We start from the raw sequence: 22,794 nt of genomic DNA, 5'->3' as shown, positions 1-22,794 counted from the left end.
TGTTGTATCACATTTATCCCCAGAAGGACCATAATGAAAAGAAAAAGCAGTGTAGAACAGAATCTGTTTGTCCTAAAGGTACTTCCTATTACAGCCAAGGATGTAGTAACAAACTAAAGAGAAAGATCCTAACTTTGGCTAAAGTAAGGCAACAGTCTTTATGCACTGCCAGAAACACAGTAGATGAACAACTCTGACTTTATCTCTCTAGAAAAAATGAAATTGTCAGTAGAGGATGATAGTTTATGATGGAGTGTATGGGGGTACTAACATTGGATAGCTTGCAGGCAAGCCTGCTGCTTAAATTATGTGACCATCAATAAGACACAGCAAAACTGTGGCTAGCAGTCCTTACTGGTGACAGACTGACAGAATGTGACAAAGCTGTTCTATCGTTGTCCTCCATGTTATCAAGAAAGTAAGTAGTTCTTTTCCACTATGGGCTGCCAAAAGCTATATCTTGGTTAATAAATAAGATTTAAGTTTGTTTAAAACTTTCCTCAGTCGGAAAGAAGAGGCATCATATTCCCTTATTTGGCAACAACTTGTAAGTTTGAGTTCTGACAAACCTATTCATGTCAGAGGTCAATGAATGGATGCATCTTTTGTTCAGCTGTATGTAGTCAGCGGTAAAGTCTTTTAAAGGATCTACCACATACAGAGACACAGTATCTATTATTTATGAAGATTGCGCTAAGGAAAATATCTTCATTCACCACCACCTAATGTGTAAATCTGCTTGGCTGTGCCTACACTCACATTCCCCCTATGATTTTAAACGAGTACATCCCCTAAACCTTTTAAATCCCACTGAGTAGCTACTGGTATGATCAATTTCTTTTTAAAAATTGAACCACAATATTTTGGATTAGTGCTGTAAAGTAGTGTTGGGCACCTCTGTACTTTTATGCTCCTATGATCCTTTTATTTTATTTTGGGATTCAGCCCCTACCAAGTGTCATAATTCCTGAACCAGAAGAAGAGATATCTTCAAGTTAAAATGTCACTCTACCCATCAATCACACTCCAATTAATAGCCTCAGCTCACAAGTTATTCAGCAGCACAATGAATAATTCCAGCCAAGAACTTTTCTGAGTTTCTTATGTGATTATGTCTGAGACTAACCGACAGTGGGGTTGTTGTTTTTTTTTAGGCTTCATTACTTGAATATGCAGGAATAAGACACATAGTCACAGACCAGAACTGGTGGATCTGGTTATGTGGCCAGCGCATATGAGCAATTCTTACAATGTTGACAGGAATTTCTTGTAGGCAGCAGCTGCAATATCCTGTGTGATATATTAGTAATGAGGGCTGATTGTCAAGTGCTCACCACACACAAATCTGTATCCCAGTTCTCAGAAGAGTTCAGTGCCTTTAAGCATCTAAATGCTTAAGATGTGGTTCCCATCTTCAAAAAGGGGAGGAAAGAGGACCCAGGAAACTATAGGCTGGTTAGTCTTACCTCAATCCTGGTCAAGCTTTTTCAGAGAATTATTCTGGCGCATGTTGATGAGGGGCCAGTAGGGGAGATTATGTTTAGGGACAACCAACACGGGTTCATTAGCAGCAGGTCCTGTCAGACCAACCTGGTGGCCTTCTACGACCAGATCACCAAATCCTTAGATGCAGGGGTAGCAGTGGACATAGTCTTCCTGGACTTTCAGAAGGCCTTTGACACTGTCTCTCACCCCATTCTCATTAAGAAACTGGGGGACTGTGGTGTCAACATCCACACAGTCAAATGGGTCACCAACTGGCTGGAGGGCCACACCTAGAGAATGGTAGCAGATGGGTCATTATCAACCTGGAGGGATGTGGGCAGTGGGGTTCTGCAGGGCTCAGTCCTCCGGCCTGCACTGTTCAACATCTTCATCAGTGACTTGGATGAGGGGGTAAAAAGCACCATGTTCAAATTTGCTGATGACATTAAGATGTGGGGGGATGTAGGTGCACTAGAAGGAACAAATAGGCTGCAATCGGACCTAGACAGGTTACAGGGTGGACGAGAACAAGATGGGATTCAACACTGACAAATGCAAGGTGATGCACCTGGGAAGGAAGAACCGGCAGCATACCTACAGGCTGGGGACCTCCCCTCTTGTCAGTGCAAAGACAGAAAAGGATTTTGGAGTCATCATTGATGCCAAGATGAACATAGGCCGGCAGTGTGGGGATACAGTTAGGAAGGCCAACCGTACCTTGTCATGCATCCACAGGTGCATCTCGAGCAGGTCCAGGGAGGTGATACTCCCCCTCTACGCGGCACTGGTCAGGTCACAGCTGGAGTACTGCGTCCAGTTCTGGGCACCGCACTTCAAGAGGGATGTGGACAACATGGAGAGGGTCCAGAGGAGGGCCACTTGCATGATCAGGGGGCAGCAGGGTAGGCCCTATGAGGAGATGCTATGGGACCTGAACCTGTTCAGCCTCCACAAGGGAAAGCTATGGGGGGTTCCAGTGGCCTATTACAAACTAGTCGGGGGGATCAGCAGGCATTGGGGGGGTCCCTGTTCCCCTGAACACTACCAGGTGTGACTAGGAATAACAGTCACAAGCTAACAGAGGGTAGATTCAAGCTAGGTATCAGGAGGCACTACTTCGCGGTCTGGGCCCTACGGTCTGGAACCAACTTCCAAGTGAAGTGGTGCTGGCTCCTACCCTGGGGGTCTTTAAGAGGAGGCTAGATGTACGCCTTGCCGGGGTCGTTTGACCCCAGTACCCTTTCCTGCCATGGCAGGGGGTCGGACTCAATGATTTGCTCAGGTCCCTTCCTACCCTACAAACTATGAAACTATAAATAAGGGCCAGACAGGGGTGGACCCATGGCAGGGGTGTGCAGTGGTAGAGTCACACCCCCTTTTGATTCCTGGACCACCCAACATTTAAAACCAACTGGCAGCAGCATTTCTATTCAGGCAGCATTGAGGGAGTCACATGTCATGGTTCATTATAATCTATCTGACTTCTAAACTCTTCATTCCACAGGTGTTAACGACCCTCCCTTCTTTTTTTAATGGTTCCACTAATTAAGCTATTCTTTCTTCTCAATCCTGCAGTCTATTACCTGATCCTCTTAATGTAGCTCCTATTTCACAGATAAAGTGGCCCCCCAAAAATGAGGAGGAGGATATGGGTCTGCTCGTGTTTATGCCCCGATGGCTGAGAGGTTCAGGCACTCAACCAAAAGACAGGAAAGCCAGGTTCTAAATTCATTATGCTCATTTGTCCACACCAATCGTGTGTAATTGTTTAGTTCATGGGCTTTCAACCTGTGGTCTATACACCTCTGGGGGTCTGCAGACTATGTCTAAGGAATCTGTGAAAGATGATGATGATCAATCAAAAGTATGTGAATACTCATACTTATAATTCACACTTCCATTCAAAATTTCCGAAGTGGTCCATACCTCCATTTGAAGTTTTTAGGGGTCCACCAATGAAAAAAAGTTGAAAGCCACTGGTTCAGTTAAATAGCTTGGTTACCTAAATTATACATTCATTCAGATATTCCCGTGTTTTAGTCTCACTCAAATATTTAACTATGTCAAATAATAAATAGCCGATCTTTACTGCCTTTTGGCTAATTGTTCAATTACAAGAGGGAGAGCAGTTCTGGCACTTGAAGGATGTGTGAAAGGCCACTTGTGAACAGCCCAGGGACATGGAATCAATGACATTTATATATCATGTGTCACTTCCATGCTTTGCAATAGTGAGTATATTAAAGTGCCAGTTATGGACAGAAAAGTAACTCTAAAAATAACATTATGGTCTTCCACATTTATTCTCTCTCAATGACTCCACATCAAACTTGTTTGGTTTACAAGGCCAAAGAGGCTTTATTATTTTTTTTTCTTAACAGCCACTCGTCAAGCTCATTCTGCCATACTTTTCTCTCCCCCTAAAGGTTATGCGTCAGTCTCACTTGAAGTCAGTGACTGTTACTTGAAGTCTACTGTGGGGCAACCACGGCCCGTGGGATTTGAGTGGACTCCATGTCAGAATTTACAGGGCAAATGACAGGTTTTTCTTAGCTTTTTCTTTTTGCTACTCTTCCCTTTCTGCTGGTTTTCAGTCTGTCCGTGTGTTTTTGTTTTCTTTATGGGTAGCCATTTTTCCCCAACCCTTTCCCCCCATTTCTTTCCCTCTTTTATCATCTTCTGTGGTTCTCTCTCCTCTTGATTTCTCTGTTCCCTAAGTTTTTCCTCCATTCTCCTCTTATCTCCTCTTTCCTTTCTCTCTGACCACTTGATGCCTTTGGCTTCTTTCTGTAGAAGAGAGCCAAAGGGACTTTTCATGAATGCTGATCCACCTGCTTGCCTCACTATTAATGCTGCAGACTAGCTCTTCTTTCACTTGAATCATGCCTTTCTGTGGTGCAGTGGGAGATGGCCGTCACATCCACCTGACACTGAAAAGCTTAGGCATGGGGAGCAGCTCTGAGGAGAATGGGCAGAGCTCTGGAGGGAGAACAAGTGGCGAGCCACCATGATCAACTGCATTGTCTAGATCCTAAATGGCCAAGGTAAACCAGGCACAGCTCCATCTTGAATAGGAAAACCACCTGTGCACTTCTGCCTCATACATCATTACCAGTTGTACAGTTTCTGCATTTGTATCTTATTGGCAATGTTATTGATGGTGGCTGTGGTGGCATAAAATCTCTCTGGCTCTTCCATAATTGTGTTAGCTCTGTAGCCTCAATAAAGGTAGCAGATGTGACTCTATAGCACTAAGGGAGCAGATATAGCCAGGAAGCAGGTGTGATTTTTACAGACACTTTCCTAGCTGTTATCATGCTTTGAGCACAAAAAAAAGGTTTTAACTGTTTTGCTTCTTGCTAATGTGGCAAATGCTCTTTTTTTTAGTGCCCTACATACTTTGTGTTCCAAAGCAAGACACAAAAATTTCAGCAGCTCTCCAAAATACATTTAAAAATAGCAGTGGCAGAAAAGCTGAAGTGGGAAATGAGCAGTGAAATAGTTACTTTTTGGCAGGCAGAATATTTTGTCAAATATTCTTTTAGGTCAAATTCTCATCTGGTCTAAATTACAATACTTCCAGTGAAGTCAGTGATGAGATGCTATATTACTATATGCTAGTAATATGCTAGCTATATATACTATGTTATATTAGAGAATTAACTCTTGTCAAAATGATCTCTGAACCTCTATGTTGAGCTTCTTTCTTTATAATTTGGGTGTTGGCTAATTCCAAAAAGGGGAATGTGTCACTTCACATAGATTTTAAATGTATATTTTGTTAAAACCTTTTAGGTCAAATTCTCATCTGGTCTAAATTGCAATAATTCCAGTGAAGTCAGTGATGAGATCCTATATTACATCAGGCAACACATTACATCAGGTGATTACTGGATAATGTTTCTGATTTTGAGACAATGATCAGATCAAAAGCTTTAAAATAAACACAAATAAATGTCTGTGGACCATGCTAGTTAGATCAGAGCATTTTCATTCCCGTGTTGCTACTGCAGCACAGCTTTATTCTGCAGTCCTCTCGACCTTAACTATTCATCATAACAAGCTGATTAGACAAGAAGCAGCCCCTAAATTTCGATAATTCATAAGTCCTGCACATTCATTAAAATGGGGTTCCTAAATCTTTTTTAAAATAAGAACATAGATGTGTGTAAAGGAATCCTACCTTGCCAACGTACTGATAGTCAGATCCTGTGTATTCTTCCAAGAGAAAGAACTGATTCCACATCCAGCTCCTTTTGGAACGATTAAGCTCCTTCCTGTTATTTCCAGACAGTTCCAAGACCTTTTCCTTTACTGGGAAGCCACTAGTCCTTTTGGATAATGGAGTTGAGGAACTTTGATGGTGCTGTCCAACCCAAAACAGCAACCAGAAGCAATGGTAAGTTCTCATTATGACAGCAGAAAAAGGTCCAAGCAATGATTTCTTTCGTGTCCTTAAAGAGATCTACTTTACTGTACTGGATCCTGCCTCATGCCTTCTTATGTTTTTAATGTTCTTTGCAATCTCAAAGAATCCCTGCAAGGAAAAATGGCAATATATCAAGCACTGTCTGAAATACTTATTCAGTGACACAGCAAATAAACCCAAAAGGAAGAAGAGCAGTTGTAAGTGTCGAAGAGCTAGGCTGCTCGCAGGTTTAAAATGCTCCATGTGGTCCCCCAGATAAACTGAATGTAATATCTCTGTTGAATAGGAGTAAGTAGTTCTGCTATTTACTTCTTCTCTTCTATTACTTAAAAATGCTTGTTTGAGTCACTGTCTTGGTGGCCCAAAATGAAGTGCTTACTTTATGTTTTTAATTCCTAGAGGGCAGGGTTCAGCTGATTAGTCTACATGAGTTTGGTGGTCTTAGATGGGTCACATTACTATGTGCAAAGGCTGCTAGTGCCATCACATAATGAACCTAACAAAAATGTGATGTGATGGATATGACTGAAAAACTTGAATAAGATACCGTTGGTGTATTGGTGTGATATTGAATAAGACAGCATTGCTGTATTGGTATGACATTACCCACTGAAGTCAATAGGAGTTTTGATGTTCATTTTATTTGGGCTATGATTTTATCCCAGGTCACCAGTACATATGAAAGGATTTGTGAAATATCTGGGTATATTGATGCAGTTGTCAATATCTCCTGAGTACTAAGACTGCCTGATATACTGCAGTTTTATTCTACAGGGGGTTATCTACAGATTTTAATTTACCAAGTTTCCTGCTGTGCACATTTCATTTTTGCTTTTTTACAGCTAGTTAAACAGTTAAATAAATAAATATATATGTGGGTATTCTCATGGATAAAAGCACTGAGCTACTTTACTGTGATTTGTGGGGTCTCATTAGCAATTATTTGGTTCATCTCTTATTATTCAGCATTTGGATACCTGCTGAGTATTCATGAACATGATCACAAACCTTGAAGTTTCATGAATTTCAGCATGAATAATTATTTGTCCAAAAAAACAAACAAACCCCAAGCCCACCCTACAATAAAAGCATGCTGTTTGGAATTATCTTATGTAACAAAAAAAAAAAAAAGATTTGGGCATCCAGTCAAGGAGCAGACATGAAATCATGTAACTTGAGAGAGTAACCATGTAGAGTGAATAATGTATGGCAAGTGATTAAGAATATTCAATATACCAAAAGAATTAAAGATCAGTTCACAAAAATTTCCATAAACTGAAAAAAATATTGTTCACAGAGCATGGTAATTGCCAGAATCAGTCCAAACATATTCATAACTTAAAAAGGGATGTAGATGCAATGGTTTGAGTTTTCCCTGGTTTTGCGTCAACACTGAGGAACAATTAATGTTGCTGACTCTAGATTCCAAACTATAATTTTTTTCTGAGAGACTGTTTTTGTTTTGTTCTAAACCTTTTGTGAAGTTGTATTCAAACAGTATCCTACTCCAAAAGCCAATTTGTGCCCTGAATTAAAGTCTTTGAGTTTTCAGAGGTGTAGGTCAAGTAGCATATAGCCCTTGAGATTCAGTGATGGAGTTAAACATAAACCATGCCTGGCTTTAGCAACTGTTCTCAGTATGTCACTGTTCTTAGCAGTATATTGTCTAAAATAATCCCGAGGATCTTACATTTCTTTTCACGAAATCATTTTCTATAAAGAAATACCAGTTGATACTTTTAGATGAAGAGTTGGTAATGGAACAGGGTTGTTAGAATAATATCCTTTTACTACTTTGCAAGGTAAAATATAAAGTTAACCTGTTAAAAATATGGTATTGTACTCTTCAATTTTTAACAGGAAGAGTGAAGAGGGAATATTGAATTCTGAGAGAGAGAGTTGATGCCTGGAGAATTAATGCACCTAGTTCTAATTGCCTGAAGAGGCCTGTCTGTGCCCAAAAGCTTGTGAAGAACAATTTTTCCTCCCCCTATATAGTGGGTCTCATAAAAGACACCACATTAACCCAAAGTACTTTGTCTGCCTACGTCCTTAGACCAGCACAGCTACAACCAAGAACCCCTAGCTCTAATGATCATTAATAGGGCTTCCACAAACAGGAACAGTTTGGTTCCACAGACCATGTAATGTGTGTCCATTTAAGCTGGTAAAAAAATTGGGCCCTAAATCATACAACTGTAGCAGTAACAGAAAAGAGCCAGTGGCTATACATGCCCTTTCTACAACAGAAATAAAAGAAGTCCCACTGAATGGAGGAGAAATCAGGGAGCATAAGAAATGCAGGGGGGAGTAATATAGCTAGAATGCATTAAGGCATTTACATCTGTAATAAATGCATGAGCTATTAAAAAGGGATAGCGACAAATTCAAAGGCAGTTAGATGGGAAGACAGGGGCAAATGCAGAGGTGAATCCAGAAGGAATTGCAGCTGGTGCAATTTAAATTTCCTTCTGGTCCCTACAGCATGTGTCATGCTTCTCTAGACTCATTTAGCTCTCCCAGCTCACCACTTTGCCAGTATACCCTCCTCTTCATACACCATCTCTAAGCTTGGTCTGCTGTAGTGGCTACGCTCCCTCTGGTGTTACATAAAATAGAAGAATCCATCTCACATCATGTTTTCAACTTTCATTTTATTCTTAGGCATCTTCCTGACAGTCAGCTTTGGAGCGTGCTTGCACACTGTACAGGTGAGTTAATTAGTGCCATGGCTGTTTGCAGCTCTGGCAAGCTGCCATTTAACAGCATGCTTGTCATGATATTTGCTCTGAGTGCAGCTGTGAAAAGACTGGTGATGAGTTAGTTCTGGTTGTGTGCACATGGTTCCCCTTACTGGGGAGGATGGGTCTAAGGTACAGAGGAGAGCATATAAACAGACCCATTATTTTGTCATTACTGAAGTCTGGCTGGGTCACTGGGGTACAAAGGAGTGGAAGTCATCCTGTTACAGGCATCCCCATCATTCTTTTCATTACCCCCGTGCACGAATCCTGCAAAGGGGCACTGTACCCATGTTTCCGTACATAACACTTCCTCAGCAGCTCTGTCGAGAGCAGAATAACATAAATGAGGCCTGCACCAGCCATTTAAAGGATCAGTCCTCTAAATGTCAATTGCCAGGAAACAATTATTCCTGAGAGGGAGTTTTCAGCACTTGAAGTCAGCAATATTTCACAGTTCTGATGTCATGGGAGAGGTTTTATTGCAGCTCTTGTTGAAATATCACTTGTGAGAATGATATCACAGCTGTGAAATACAGTTTTTTATTTTCCCCAGCTGAGATATGCTCAAAATGCTGCACTAAGAGAATGATCCTGAAACAAATTATATATGTAGGTATATATGTATTATCTCACTCTCTCTGTGTCTCTTGTATCTAAGTTCCTGATGACTTCAGTCTTTTTTAACAGCATCTCCTAATGCTCAGCATTTCCTTTAAAAATCTGGCACTCAGAAGCCCAAACCAGGCATTTAAGTACAGTATAATTTGCATACCAGTATCATCTAGATATTTGCTTTTAAGATCTGTCAGTTTAGGGGCTGTCCAGTATTGATATTCCCTAATAAATGAGGTCATAGTGATTTACACTGAAGTAAGATGTGACAGTTTTGTATTTTCTATGATGAACCTGTATATAAAGATCAATCTCCCTGCCTGCAGTTGTGAGGCAACTGCCATTTTGTGTTTCAGTTCAAATGCTTCATGTTCCGGTATGAGTCTCACCGTTCTGATTTTTTCTCATGGAAACCATATGCTCTATGTTCTTTCTTCTGCAGAAAAAATGTAAGCCAGGAGCAGGAACTTCATGGAAAATATATGTTCTGGGGCCCTTTTATTTTTTTAAGAAATATTTTCTTTTTTCATTTTTCAAAATAATGCAAAATGAACAAAAATGATAAGCAACCCATCTGAGGACTGTCAACACTTTGTGGACACCAGCAGAGAGTGCCACAGTAAAACATGCCATACCTGCTTTATGTGCCCTCCACACTGGGCGCAACTACATGAGACACTACTGTGCAGTGGTTACTGTGCATTATTTAGTGCTTGTATAATCAAGTACCAAATAAATGCACAGTAACCAGAGTTACTACACAGTACCGCCGGCAAACACCTTTTAAATGATACTACTAAGCAGTAGCCTAATAATACTGTACAGGAGTCTATTAGCATTGTTGGTGCTGTGATGCACTACTGCGCAGTATTATTCAGCTACTGCACAGTCAGCATCTTGTGTAGATGTGCCCGTTATGTAGAAGAGCTTAAGTGTGGGGCTTAGGACATGCCAATATGTTCACCCTCTTGTGGACACTCTGTTCTGTTTTTCAACCACCATCTGCCTGGTGGCAGAACCATCCTCTAAGTCAGTGGTCTCCAAACTTTTTTGATCATGCACCCCTATCAGTAAAACATTTTTGAGCACACACCCCCAATATATGTATATTTATATAAATAGAAATAGAAGTTTTAATATTTTCTTCCTGCACCCCAATGGATCGTCTTGCGCACCCCCTGGTGTGCACGCACCCCACTTTGGAGACCACTGCTCTAAGTATCAAAGGTAAAAAAGCTATTTTTTCCATGAGTTTTCTGACTATATTAAACAACTAGATTGGGTCTTTCAGTCCAAATGTATAGCAAAGCTGGGATTTTCATGGGAGTCTAAGCAACTTATGTCTCTATGTTCTGCAATCTTTTGATAGGATAATTCTTCTACAAATTAAGTATTAGTGCAGACAGAGTGCAATCTCCTGTGAGATGACTCACAGGCTTAAAGTTAAGCACATGAATAAGCATTTGTAGGATCATTACTTTAGACAATCATGTAATTATTAAAAATATCAGTTTAATTCAAAATTAGTTCCCAGGTAATGCTTTTCATAACTAACCTTTTCATGCACAGCAATATTCTCATGCTGACCCTGAAATACATAGAACATGTCTTAAAGCTACCTAAAGATTTACAGACTCCCTGGGAAGTATTTAATTAATTGAGCTATCACTTCATAAAACAAAACACCTGCATATGAGTCATTGGTATTAATTAGGGAGACCTGATTTGGAGATGGATTCTCAGTTCAGACTGGTTCTTCAGATAAAAGCTCCATTCACATTTTGACCCAGGGGGTATTTACATCTATGTTGTTTCCAGACAGTGGATAACAGGGACTGAAACAGTAAGGGAAGTTCTCACTGTAAAACTGTTTCTCAGAAATGTGTCAGTCGATGAAGTTTTGACTTTGAAATCTAAACTGTGATAAGGGAAACAATGAATGTTTGTAACGTTTATCCACAGTGCTCTCAATGGTTCCTACCAATGATTTCTCCTTTATAGTTTCTTAACAAATTTTCTACAATTCAGTGGGACTACAGGTCATTTATACATGTGTTCTGAGATTGGTGGGGAGGTGCTTTAATTACAGCGGCTCTAAGAGCCACTCCAATTAAAGCGCCAGGAGTGTTTCATGTATTAGGGTCCCCATCCTGAAAAATGGCAGCAGGGGTGCTTTACTTAGAGCTTGTTGAACGCCCCTGTCCCACACCACTCCTGGAGCAGTGGAGGACATGGGTACACGTGACACTGGAGTCTGAGGAAGCATGGTAATTGTCATGCTAGGGCAGACTCAATTAATCAAGTCTGCTTCGATGCAATGTAATTACAGCATGTCAGAGGAGCCTTGCCACCTGTGGTATGGGTGCCAACAGATTTTGTCATTTTTCCTGAAAATCTCAGCTTCTTTCATAAATCAGGACAGATCAAATCTTTAACAATGTTTGTAACATCCGCATTTCTAAATTTCTGGAGACAGCAGTCACCCCATTCATAGATAGATGTGGGTGCTGACCTTGGCATTCCTGATCACACATTCCAACAAATCCTCTGCATGTTTTTTGGATCCAACTTAGCACTGTTGTCCATAATGTGTACCTATATACATGCTCAAACACATTCTAATTAAATTAATTGAGTCTGCTCTGTGTTCTAATTAGAATGCTTTAGCATTGCCACATTGTCATGTGTAGAAGACCCTGCAGGACAAAAAATGGCTGGTGGGACACTTTAAAGCTCATCAAATGAGCTTTAGTTAAAGTGTCCTGCAGCCTTATTTTACACGTGTGGGCTTAATACATATAATACTGAGGCATTTTAATTAGAGAGGCTCTCAGGAACTACACTAATTAAAATGCCTCTCCCCCACCCCCCAGTCTCAAGCACATGTATAGGCACTCAATGATTCTAAGCATAAACCATTTTACCGGAGAGACCCTTAGAACAGTTGCACATCCTTATTTCAAATGACAACCAGTCTCCTCCTCTTGTTCCAGAATAGAGGTTATACACTTCAATCTATGATAAAAAAACATTAATACATATTACTGATTAATCTTATTCATATTCCAAATGACTGGTCTGTTCTCAAAATGGGAAAAGAAAATTGGCAGAATTCTTGACATGGTGCAATGTGGGTCTAAGCTATAGAACAGACCATAGCAAATTGATAACACACTGTAGAAATAATGTAGACTGGAACTAAAGTCATCCATTAATTTTTTCATTATATTCCATTATATATTCCATTAAATTGTGTATGTGCATGCATACACATAAACACATAAAATGTTATAGAATATATAATTTGAGTTAACAGATTCATTTCTGTATTTTCTTTTTAGGAAATAATCTAATGTTATGTAACTCAACAATCACAGATGACAAACATCCATGTTAGATCCATGTGGTATATATATCTATATCAATATCAATATACACACACATACATACACACATACCTGTTACACGTTTTATTCACACACACACACACGCACACACACACAGATGTTTGTCAACTATGATTGCTGAATAACTTAAAATTTAACTACTTCCTCCACAGAAAACAGAGAAGCCTATAAAATCCACCAAACTGACTTCAGGTCATTCTATTGAAACAGAAATGCTTTAGGTTACATAGCCTATATATTTGTGTGTGTGCATGTATGTATGTATTAGGGGTGTGCAAAACCGGCTGTATTTGATTCAGATTCAGCCCAAATCAGGGACAGTGATTCAATTCATTGATTCGGATCACTGTCCCAATTCGATTCAGCCAAATCCAAATCTGAAGATTTGATGCTGATTTAGAGAATCAGTGATTTGGCCATAGGCACAGCTTTAATGTTTTTTATACGTACCTTGAGATACCAGGCACGGCACATGAACACTGCAATGGTGGGGTGGATGGAGCATCCCACAGGAACACGGCGGGGGGGGGCCTTGCACACTCATTGGCAGACCTGGAAGCATTTCCAGTCCATTTCTGGGTCTGTCGCTGAGTGTGCAGGGGACACCCCCTCCTACAGCCCCCAGTTCAGCAAATGGCGGCAGTGGAACCCTGGGTGCCCCCCCGGACCCAGAAGGCACCAGTCTCAGAGCCACGGGGTAAGTGGGGGTCCCCTGTGTGCTCCCAAGCAGACCCATAAGTGGACCAGAAGCACAAGTTCACTGCTGAGCACTCTGGGGACCCCCACCACACTCCTGTGGGATGCTCCATCCGCCCCAGCATCTCAGCATTCACGACCTGCCTTGTACCTTGAGATACATAGAAAAAAACATTTCAAGCTGTATCTATGTCTAGTTCTACAGGGGCAGTTTTAATGTGTATCTTAGACTTACGGAAGATGTTTGATAGAAGGTTGCGCTAGTGATATGCTGAATTAAGCACGTCTCTGAAATGCCCTAGCCAGAACCCTTTCCCAGCCAACACTAATTTAGTGTTCATTTTACCAGACAATTTGCAAAACTAGGATTCCTTCTGAGTGCTTGACAGTGGAAAATCCACCTACGCTTATCATAATCAGAGGTTAAATATAACCTTCTATGTCTATAAATCCTGAAATATCCTATGGATCAGAATTTCAATTATAAACTGATTTTCAATGACACATGCCAGACAAGGATATCAGCCCCTATATTTCCTCTGTTTTTACCTTGATACAGATCCATAGGGAAGGCACAGTGCTGTAAGTGATCAGAATCCTAACTAAACACAGATTTCATGACATGCAAATATATAGAAAAATCACAGAGATTGTCCACAGGGGCATATACACAAAATGCACATGAGCAAATGACCCAAATGTATCCCAAAAAAAAGGATAAAAGGAAAAGGCTGCAGCAATTCTACCTTTTCCTGAGAGGTAAAGTGGCAGTAACTGCATTAGTAAAATGAAGAGATTGTAGTTATTTTTAAACAAATGGGAGTTGCCAAACATACTGTTTTCATATGGATTAAAGAATTCTTTGTTGTATAGCTTGAGTAATAGCTAAGTTCTGGTTGCTCAGGAGCTCATGCATTGCAAACTTGTCCATAATTGACTGGAACTTAAATGGTACTTGCTGAATTTGAGCCTACTTTACAATTGTGCCTTTTATAGCAGTTAGATCTGAACATTTCCATCTAATAATTTTCTCAAGTGTGAATTAGCTTTTACAGCTCTGCAACTGAAATGCCTTTTCCCTTCACTCTCTGTGAAACAGTCCTTTGTGAATACCAACCACAAACAAGGAAATTGCATTTTTTAGAAACAAGATACCCCACTGAAAGTTTCATCTTTTCAATATTCACCTATTTTCTGATATACTTGTAATATAAATCAGTATGTTACAGTGCTTGTTTTTATAAATATACACTGAAATCATAAAATTGAACAGGCCAAGAGAGCATTCAAACCAAAAGACTTATGTTTTTAAACTACAGGTACATTCTCAAGACATCAGGCACACGAAGTGCAGCCACAAGTGGTTGATCACAGTATCTTTCAACAAGTTTTTTTATTCATTTCATTTAGTAGGAAGAAAAGCCCAGAATGACAATGAAAATGAATGAATGCACTAGCAACATGACGCTTCTAGCCTCTATCTGATCTTAGGGGCCCTTGTCTCTATGGCTGGCAACAGACATTACACATACACTGGATTAAGTGATCAGAAACTGGTTTAAACCTGTAACAGAATAGACATTCAGTGCACATAAAACAGTTTCAAAATGGCCAAAATCGGTTTGACATAAACCTGGTGGAATGTAGACTAATAAAATCAGACGTAACAGATTTGGCTCAAACCAGTTTATGCATTATCTGTCCCAGACACCTTGCTGGTTTAAGATAAACCAGAAACCCAGCATATGTCCCAGCATGCTCTCAGGACTGGGGAGGGCTCTCTGCTCCAGCTGCAGGACTGACCCCACCCCTCTGCTCTCTAGCCGGAGCAGGATGGGCCCTAGCAGAGACACTGGCTGGTATGGCCCTGTTAAGGCAAAATGAGCAGGGAGGGAGTTAATTCTTCCTTCCTTCCCCTGTTTCCCCACCGCAGCTGGGGCCAGCAGGGAAGTGATGGAGGGAGGAATTAACCCTTCTCCCTGCCCTCTTCAGCTTAATGGGGCCATACTGGGTTGGTTGTCCTGCAGGGTGGAGAGGAGCCTCTGTTCTGTACTGGGGGGAACTCTTTTTCTGCCTCCTCCTCCTAGGGTGGGGAGGGGGACTCTTGTGAGACACTGGATGGGGACTCTTCCTTCTCCTCCACTTTCCACCAGGCCCTGTGGGACTGCAATGCACCCCAGACAATACTGTCTGGCTCCAGAGTGGGGGCAGGGAGGCAGAGGGAGGCTGTTCCATGCTGGGGGCAATTCTTCCCCTTCCTTTTCCTCCCCCCAGAGGGGCAGCAGGAATGCAGAATGCAGCTGGGCAGGATATGGGGGTGTGGGGTTTGGAGGAGGTGTAGGGACCTCTGCACACTCCCCCCATGGCATGCAGCCCCCGCTGCCTGGCAGCAGCAGCAGGGGTCAGGATGCTCATGCCTGGTGCAGGCACAGCTCTGGCAAGCACTGTATGGGGGGAGGGAGTGGAGCCTGTCTTATCCCTGTGGCTCTGCTCCTTAAGCCTGAGCCTGCAGCTCCAGCCCTGCATTGGAGCCAGCGGCTTCCCCCTCTTCCCACTGTCTAGGTCCCGGTATTGTGCTGGGAGTGGAAGAAGCCCTGCTCCCTGCTTCCCCACAGAATCCAGCATGGGGCTTCCCCTCTGTGAGTGCAGAGCCGCAGGTATGGCATGGAGCCATGGGGATAGAAGCAGCCAGGCAGGCTGCACAGGGCTGCACTCCTTCACCTCCAGTGCAGTGCTGGCTGCCTCTATCGTGGCTCCACATTGCACCTGCAGCTCCACCCTCTCAGCAGGGAAGACCTGCACTGGACTCTGTGGGGAAGTAGGGGCCAGGGCTCCCTCCACTCCTGGCACAGTGCCCGGGACCTGCACAGTGGAAAGGAAGGGAAGCAGCTGGCTCCAGTGTGTGGCTGGAGCCACAGGCTCAGGCTCAGGGAGCAGAGCTGCAGGGATAAGGCAGACTCCACTTCCTCTCCCTGTGCAGCACTTGCCAGAGTCACGCCTGTGCCACGCATGAGCACCCTGACTTTCCTGTTTGCTGCTGCTGCCAGGCAGCGGGGGCTGCATGCCATGGGGGGAGTGGTTAGAGGTCCCTACACCCCCCACTCTCCCACACACCCACACCTTGCCCAACTGAGCTCTGCACTCTCACCGCTCCTCTAGGGGAGGAGGAAGAAGGGAAAGAGTTCCCCTGTGCATGGAACAAAGCCTCCCCCTGCCCTGAGAGGGGAGGAAGAGTCCCCCTCCAGGGCTGGGCAGCATCCCATAGAGCTCCCCTTCCCCATCCCACAGCATTGGGGGAGAAGCAGGGGGAAGAGTCCTCCTTTGGGGCCACACAGCCTCACAGAGTCCCCCTTCCCCACCCCCCTGCAGGGGGGCAGGAGGAGGGAGAAGATCCCTCTCAGCACTGAACAGGGCCTCCCTCCCAGCCCCGTGGCAGTGGAGGAAAAGGAGGAAGAGGAAGAGTTCCCCTCTGGGGCTGACTAGCCCTGTGTGCCTGAATTGCTCCTGGCTGTCAGGGAGCCACTGGGGCAGGCCTGATGGGGCCTGGCCATGCCCCTCCTTCCCCCCCCCCCCAGCTCAGCTTCTCTGTGAAAGGGGACGGCTGCCGTAGTGGCCCTGGGCTTCTGGCTTGAGCCATTGCAGGCATGTGCCAAACATCTATCCACTTGCAAGCCAGTTCACTCTCTGCAGGTTAGACTAACCTGCAAAGGCTGAATCAACTCAGGCTCAGGCTTTTTGAATGTCTGTCCCTAGCCTATGGGTATTGTTACATGTTACACTTAGGACATACACTTATACTGCTAGTGTCTGAGCATTCAAGCAGTAAAATGTGCTAAGTGCCATCGTAGCACAGTAAAGTTAGGTTTTTTCCAGTGAAGTGTATATCTATATCATATTACCTAATGTATGCTGAGCCAAAGTCAGCCTGCTACACAGAGGTAATATTATGGCACTCTGGTGCAGTGTGGGGAGGCAGGGGAGAGCCTAATAAAGCTGTTTGCACCCTGCTTTTCTCCTCCCAGCACTGCACCAGAGCACTGAACTGTCTCCCTTGTGGTGTGGGGGCCCAGGAACAGCTCTTGTGCCATACCAGTGTTGTCCCTAGCTCCCACACTGCCCCAGAGCCTTCAACTAGCTTAGTGTGATCCCAGGGCTGATGCTGGGATTGCAGGGGAGGTGTTTCAAGACCTCACTGTGGTATTACAATATATATTTAAACCATAGTGCAACTGATCAAAAAACTAAGTCATATTAATGTTTACTATGATCTAAATATAACGTATGTGATAAGTGTAATGTGTAACTATATCTTATGAGGAGTCCTTTAGCTTAATCCTAGTGATCCTAAGCACGCACTAGAGACTTCCAGGCTTAGCATCTGAGTGGTTTTGAATGTGTATATAAGTGAAAGAAGGACAGTGACTCTTGAGTGATGGGGAGGGGATTGCAGTGGGCCAGCAGCCCTTTGTTTATGAGATGATTTAGTAATCAGTAAGTGAATTATTGATTTGCTAGTGCTGCTGTTGCTGCTCTTAAGGTCTGGTCAACATTCAAACTGTCATTAAAAGGCATATTATTATTATTCAGTGCCACTGTCCCTGTTATGTGCGGTACTTGACAGGAGATAGATCATTGGCTGCTTGTGAGAAAGCCTAAGTCATGGAAGTCTGTCACTTTGTCGTTGTTATTGTGCAACATCATATGTTTTAAAAAAGATTATATTCCCCCATGCCTCCATCTCATTTTTCATGCAGTATTGTGAGAAATGAAGGGGTTGATAAAGAGAAGTTTCATTCCTCTGGACCTGAAGACACTCCATTTCTATGCAGTTTTCTGGGTTTTCCAATAAATTAAGCCCTCTCTATAATTTTCAAAAGTGGTTAGTAATTTTGGGAAGCTCAGTTCTTTGTTGGCTAAAATGACACATTTCTAGAAGAACTTTATTTGGAGAAAAGTCTGGGTGCCTACTTTCTGTATAACAGGTCTGTTTACAGCCTTTTAAGCTGAGCACCAAGCAATTGAACCATCTCAAATCAATAGCCATTTTTGAAAATTGCAGCCAAGACACTTTTGTGCATTCCTAGCTTTCCTCCTCCCTGCTTGCTAAAGCTGGAGTCAGTGGAGCTCATTCCAGAATCGTAACAGGAACATGGATGTTTGTCAGCTATCTCTGAATTACTCAGAGGCATACCACTAGTGCAATTCCACGATCAGGACAGTTCATAAAACTACAGGGCTGGAAAGGACCTCCAGAGGTCATCTAGTCCAACCCCCCGCCTGAGGTAGGATCATCCCTATCCAAACCATCCCAAATGTATTTTCTAACCTATTAGCAAAACTACAGTCAACCCTGACACAACCACAAGATATAACACCCTAACCTGCCACAGGTAAAGCAGGGGCATCATGGCAACCAACATCCTGCTGCTGCAAAGTTGTTAATATATGCTTGAGAGATCCAAGGAAGAGGGCTATCCCTGCTACAGAGTAAGACAGAAAACTTGCACAGCCATACCAGTCTGATAATAAGGTAAAATTCATAGACTCATAAAACCATGCTTATCTTGCTGGGATCCTATGACCCCAGTTGACTTCCTGCCCTTTGGGCAGGGGGCTGGACTCGATGATCTCCCGAAGTCCCTTCCAGCCCTAATGTCTATGAAATCTATGAAATCTATGAAAACCATAGAAAATTAGGGTTGAAAAAGACCCCAAGAAGTCAATTAGTCCAACGCCCTTGCTCAAAGCAGGACCATCCCAACTAGATCACTCCAGCCAGGGCTTTGTTGAGACGGGCCTTAAAAACTTCTAAGGATGGAAATTCTACCAGCTCTCTAGGTAACCCCTTCCAGTGCTTCACCACCTCCTAGTGAGAAGGAGTTTTTCCTAATATGTAACCTAAACTTCCCTTGTTGCAACTTGAGATCATTGTTCCTTGTTCTGTTATCTGCCACCACTGAGAACAGGCTAGCTTCATCCTCTTGGGAACCACCCTTCAGGTAGTTAAAGGCCACTATCAAATCCCCTCTCAGTCTTGTCTTCTCCAGACTAAATAAGCACAGTTTCTTTAGCTTTTTCCTATAAGTCATGTTCCCTAGTCCTCTAACCATTTTTGTTGGACTCTCTCCAATTTGTCCATATTCTTTTTGTAGTGGGGGCCCCAAAACTGCACACAGTCCTCCAGGTGTGGCCTCACCAGTGCAGAATAGAGGGGAATGGTCACTTCCCTCAATCTACTGGCAACACTCCTAATTCAGCCCAATATGCTATTAGCCTTCTTCACAACAAGGGCACAATGACTCATATTCAGTTTGCTGTCCACTGTAACACCAAGGTCCTTTTCTATAGAACTGCTGCTGTAGTGGTGAATGGGATTTTTCCATCCCAAGTGCAGAACTTTACACCTGTCCTTGCTGAATCTCTTAAGATTTATTTTGACCCAATCCTTGAATTTCTCAAGATCACTCTGAATCTTAATTCTACTCTCCAGCTTATCTACTACTCCCCCAAGCTTGGTATCATCCACAGACTTGCTGATGACAAGTTCACAGATGATCCATCCCATCTGTCAGATCATTAATAAAGATATTGAACAAAACAGGACCCAGGATGAACCCTTGGGGCACTTCACTTGATGCCAGCTGACAATTAGACACTGAGCAGTCTAATGCTCAGTGATGAGGATCACTACTTATTGAGCCTGACAAGCCAGCCAGCTTTCTATCCACCTTACAGGCCAATCATTCAACCTGTACTTCCTTAACTTGCTTATAAGAATGCTGTGGTTGGTAGACCATATCAAAAGACTTGTTAGAAGTATATCACTGCTAAAAATGCTTTCCCTGCACCCATAGAGCCAGTCATCTCATCATAGAAGGCAATCAGGTTGGTCAGGCATGACTTGCTCTTAGTATATGCATGATGACTGTTCCTGATCACTTTCTTCTCCAAGTACTTAGAAATGCATTCTTTGAGGGCGTACTCCATGATGTGTCCAGGGATTGAAACTGATTTTTCCAGGGACTTCCTGCCCCCAAATATCATGATCAGTCTGACCCTGAGTAGAGAGGCAAGGTCCTCTAGCCAGGAACCTCTGGCATCTGGGGCATTGTTGGCCCCTGCTATGCTAAAGTGAAGGAGCATCACTGAGGCAACAGCTGCTTTTGAACACCTAAAAATGTGGTATCTGGAGCTGCTGCCCTAGGCAGCGCACCCCCTCTCTGCCCCCCCCCATATTATGCTAGTGGAAATACTTAAAATTAGCTTATTTCCTTAATTCCTACACAGAAAAGACATAATGAAACACCTACAGGTCAGCTTCTGAACACTGCCTACACTCCAGCTTATTCTACTGAAATATGTATGTTCTATGTGTTACAGCCCCAACACTCTCTCTCAGTAAATTTCTAACTCTTCCTTATTTGGTGTTCTCTTACAAGTTCTTTTTCCCCCAAGATGCACTTCTGAAACTGGCCCTTTAAATTGGGCAAAGCCAAGCAGCTTCAGCTCTTAAGTGGTCATCTTGTATCTAGCAGTTGTATTTCTCTGCTGTTTACCTGGTGAGTACTCACTGTATTTTTCTTTTCCTCTTGTTAAATACTTATGCTATGCTTTCAAAGTGAAGCTTGGTGAGCAAAATGAGTTGATGGGCTCTGGTATACCAAATTTGTATATCAGGGCTAGTTTAACACTGGTTGTGTTTTCACAGTGTTATCTTTTCAGTAACTATTTGCATCATGGCTGTAGCACGTTATCAAGTTAGAATTCACCTTAGGTGGAAGTAGCATCTTACAAGCATAACCAGCTATAATAAAAAGCAAGGAAAAATCAGGCATGCTTACTGAAGGTTCACTATGTTGCAGGTGCACAATTAACAATAAACCTGCCTAAATTAGTACACTTTACTCATCTCAGACTCCTACATTAAGTTACTAGGGTCTGATTTCTCTGCAAGCAGGAATAATTAACTGTATTAAAAGGTTTTGGGTTGTCTGAAAGTCTGCTAATATTTCTCTTGTAGGTTTGCCAGCAATATAAGGGAGTACTGAAGAAAATCAGCTGCCTTGTTTTCTTTTCTTTTTTCACTATCCTGTTTTGTACTTCAGCTCTGAACAGGGCTAGATGACTAAGGGATACAAACACATGGGGTCTTCACAGATGCTGCTACTATGGTCAGCATAACTTGGCCTGAAGTAGTATTGTGGCTGGTACAGAAGCTTCTGAATAACCTCAGTATAAACAGACTAAATAGTATACATCAAGTAGTGATTAGTTTCCTGTATTTGTGTAGGGTGTCTAAACAAGCTCTTATTTTGACAGGCCTAGGCTGTTCATCTACAGCAACTAAAGGGTAAAGCTACTTGTTACATTTAGACAATACTAAGAGCATTGAGAATATTAGCTTCTGTAAGTTAAAGCTCATTAATTCATACTAAGTGCCCCCATAGCATCTCAAAGTTATACCACTTCAGGTGAGGAAAACTCTGGGCCATGCTACCTAGCTTGTGTTAGGGTAACTTCAGTTTGCTCCAATTAGATAAAATGAGCAATTTGCACTTCTCCAGCATCCCACTATGCACCACTCCCAGCCCCTGCCCCCCATCCAGAGCAGCAATGGAGCCCAGATTTCCTAGCCATGCCCCTGCTTGCTAGCTTACTAGTGGCAAGTGAGAGCTGGGCAGGCAAGACATGGTATTAAACAAGAAATGTTATTAACCACGTGACTTCTCCAGCCCATTCTGACTTTAACACTCCTTAACAGTCTACATATTTAGTATGGTGTAAGTGTAACATGTAACTTAACCCAAAGTCAGACATGCATAAGTTCTAATGCTGGTTTACACTGGAATTCCCTCTGTGACACTGGGCAAGGTGGGTAACTTCTCTATTTCAGTGCATAATTCAGTTTATAACGACTCCCTAACTAGCAGGTGTAGTGACTGCTGTAAGTTTTTTTCAGTCCCTGAAGATAAGCTGAAGTATTATTTAGTATAAAACATGTATGGTTGCTTTTTTTCATTACTAATCACAGAAACAAATTTTTAGAAACAACATTTTGCATGGACTTAGTTACTTTGCATTGTCTAAGAATTGGAAGTCTATACAAAAATAAAAATGAGAACAGTGTTAATCATTATTAAAGAATTTAAGTCAAATAAGTGGCATCATTTAAAGACAAGAACATTAGAAAGTCCTTAACAAGTCACTTGTTAAATGCTAAGAAAATGTAATGCTGTAGTTATTGGCTTTCTTTATATGTATATGTACGTGTGCATGGTTACATTCCAATAACACACATGATTACTTTACTCAGGAATCTAGCTGATCCCTACTTTTATAATCCTATAAAGCTTATATTTATAATCCTGTAAAGGAGAACATCTCTCTTCTAAAGCTAATGGCAAAAGTTCCTATTAATTCA

General features: G+C 42.4%; 1 protein-coding gene across 1 annotated transcript in view; it reads right to left on the bottom strand.

Annotated features, from left to right (window-relative positions):
- LOC149864446 (cadherin-6) overlaps positions 1–22,794 on the bottom strand; it is a 131,780-nt gene that overhangs the window by 60,085 nt on the left and 48,901 nt on the right. Inside the window, exon 2 of the mRNA XM_090049952.1 lies at positions 5,669–6,022. Within this exon, the coding sequence (XP_089906078.1) occupies positions 5,669–5,896 (228 nt within the window). The 5' untranslated portion in view covers positions 5,897–6,022. The remainder of the gene's footprint in view (positions 1–5,668; positions 6,023–22,794) is intronic.

Source organism: Crocodylus siamensis, chromosome 5 (assembly GCF_052110815.1).
Source record: "Crocodylus siamensis isolate JL-2025a chromosome 5, ASM5211081v1, whole genome shotgun sequence".
Taxonomy (NCBI): Eukaryota; Metazoa; Chordata; order Crocodylia; family Crocodylidae; genus Crocodylus; species Crocodylus siamensis.
The sequence above is the reverse complement of the archived record's forward strand: the minus strand, read 5'-3'. Positions and strand labels throughout refer to the sequence as shown.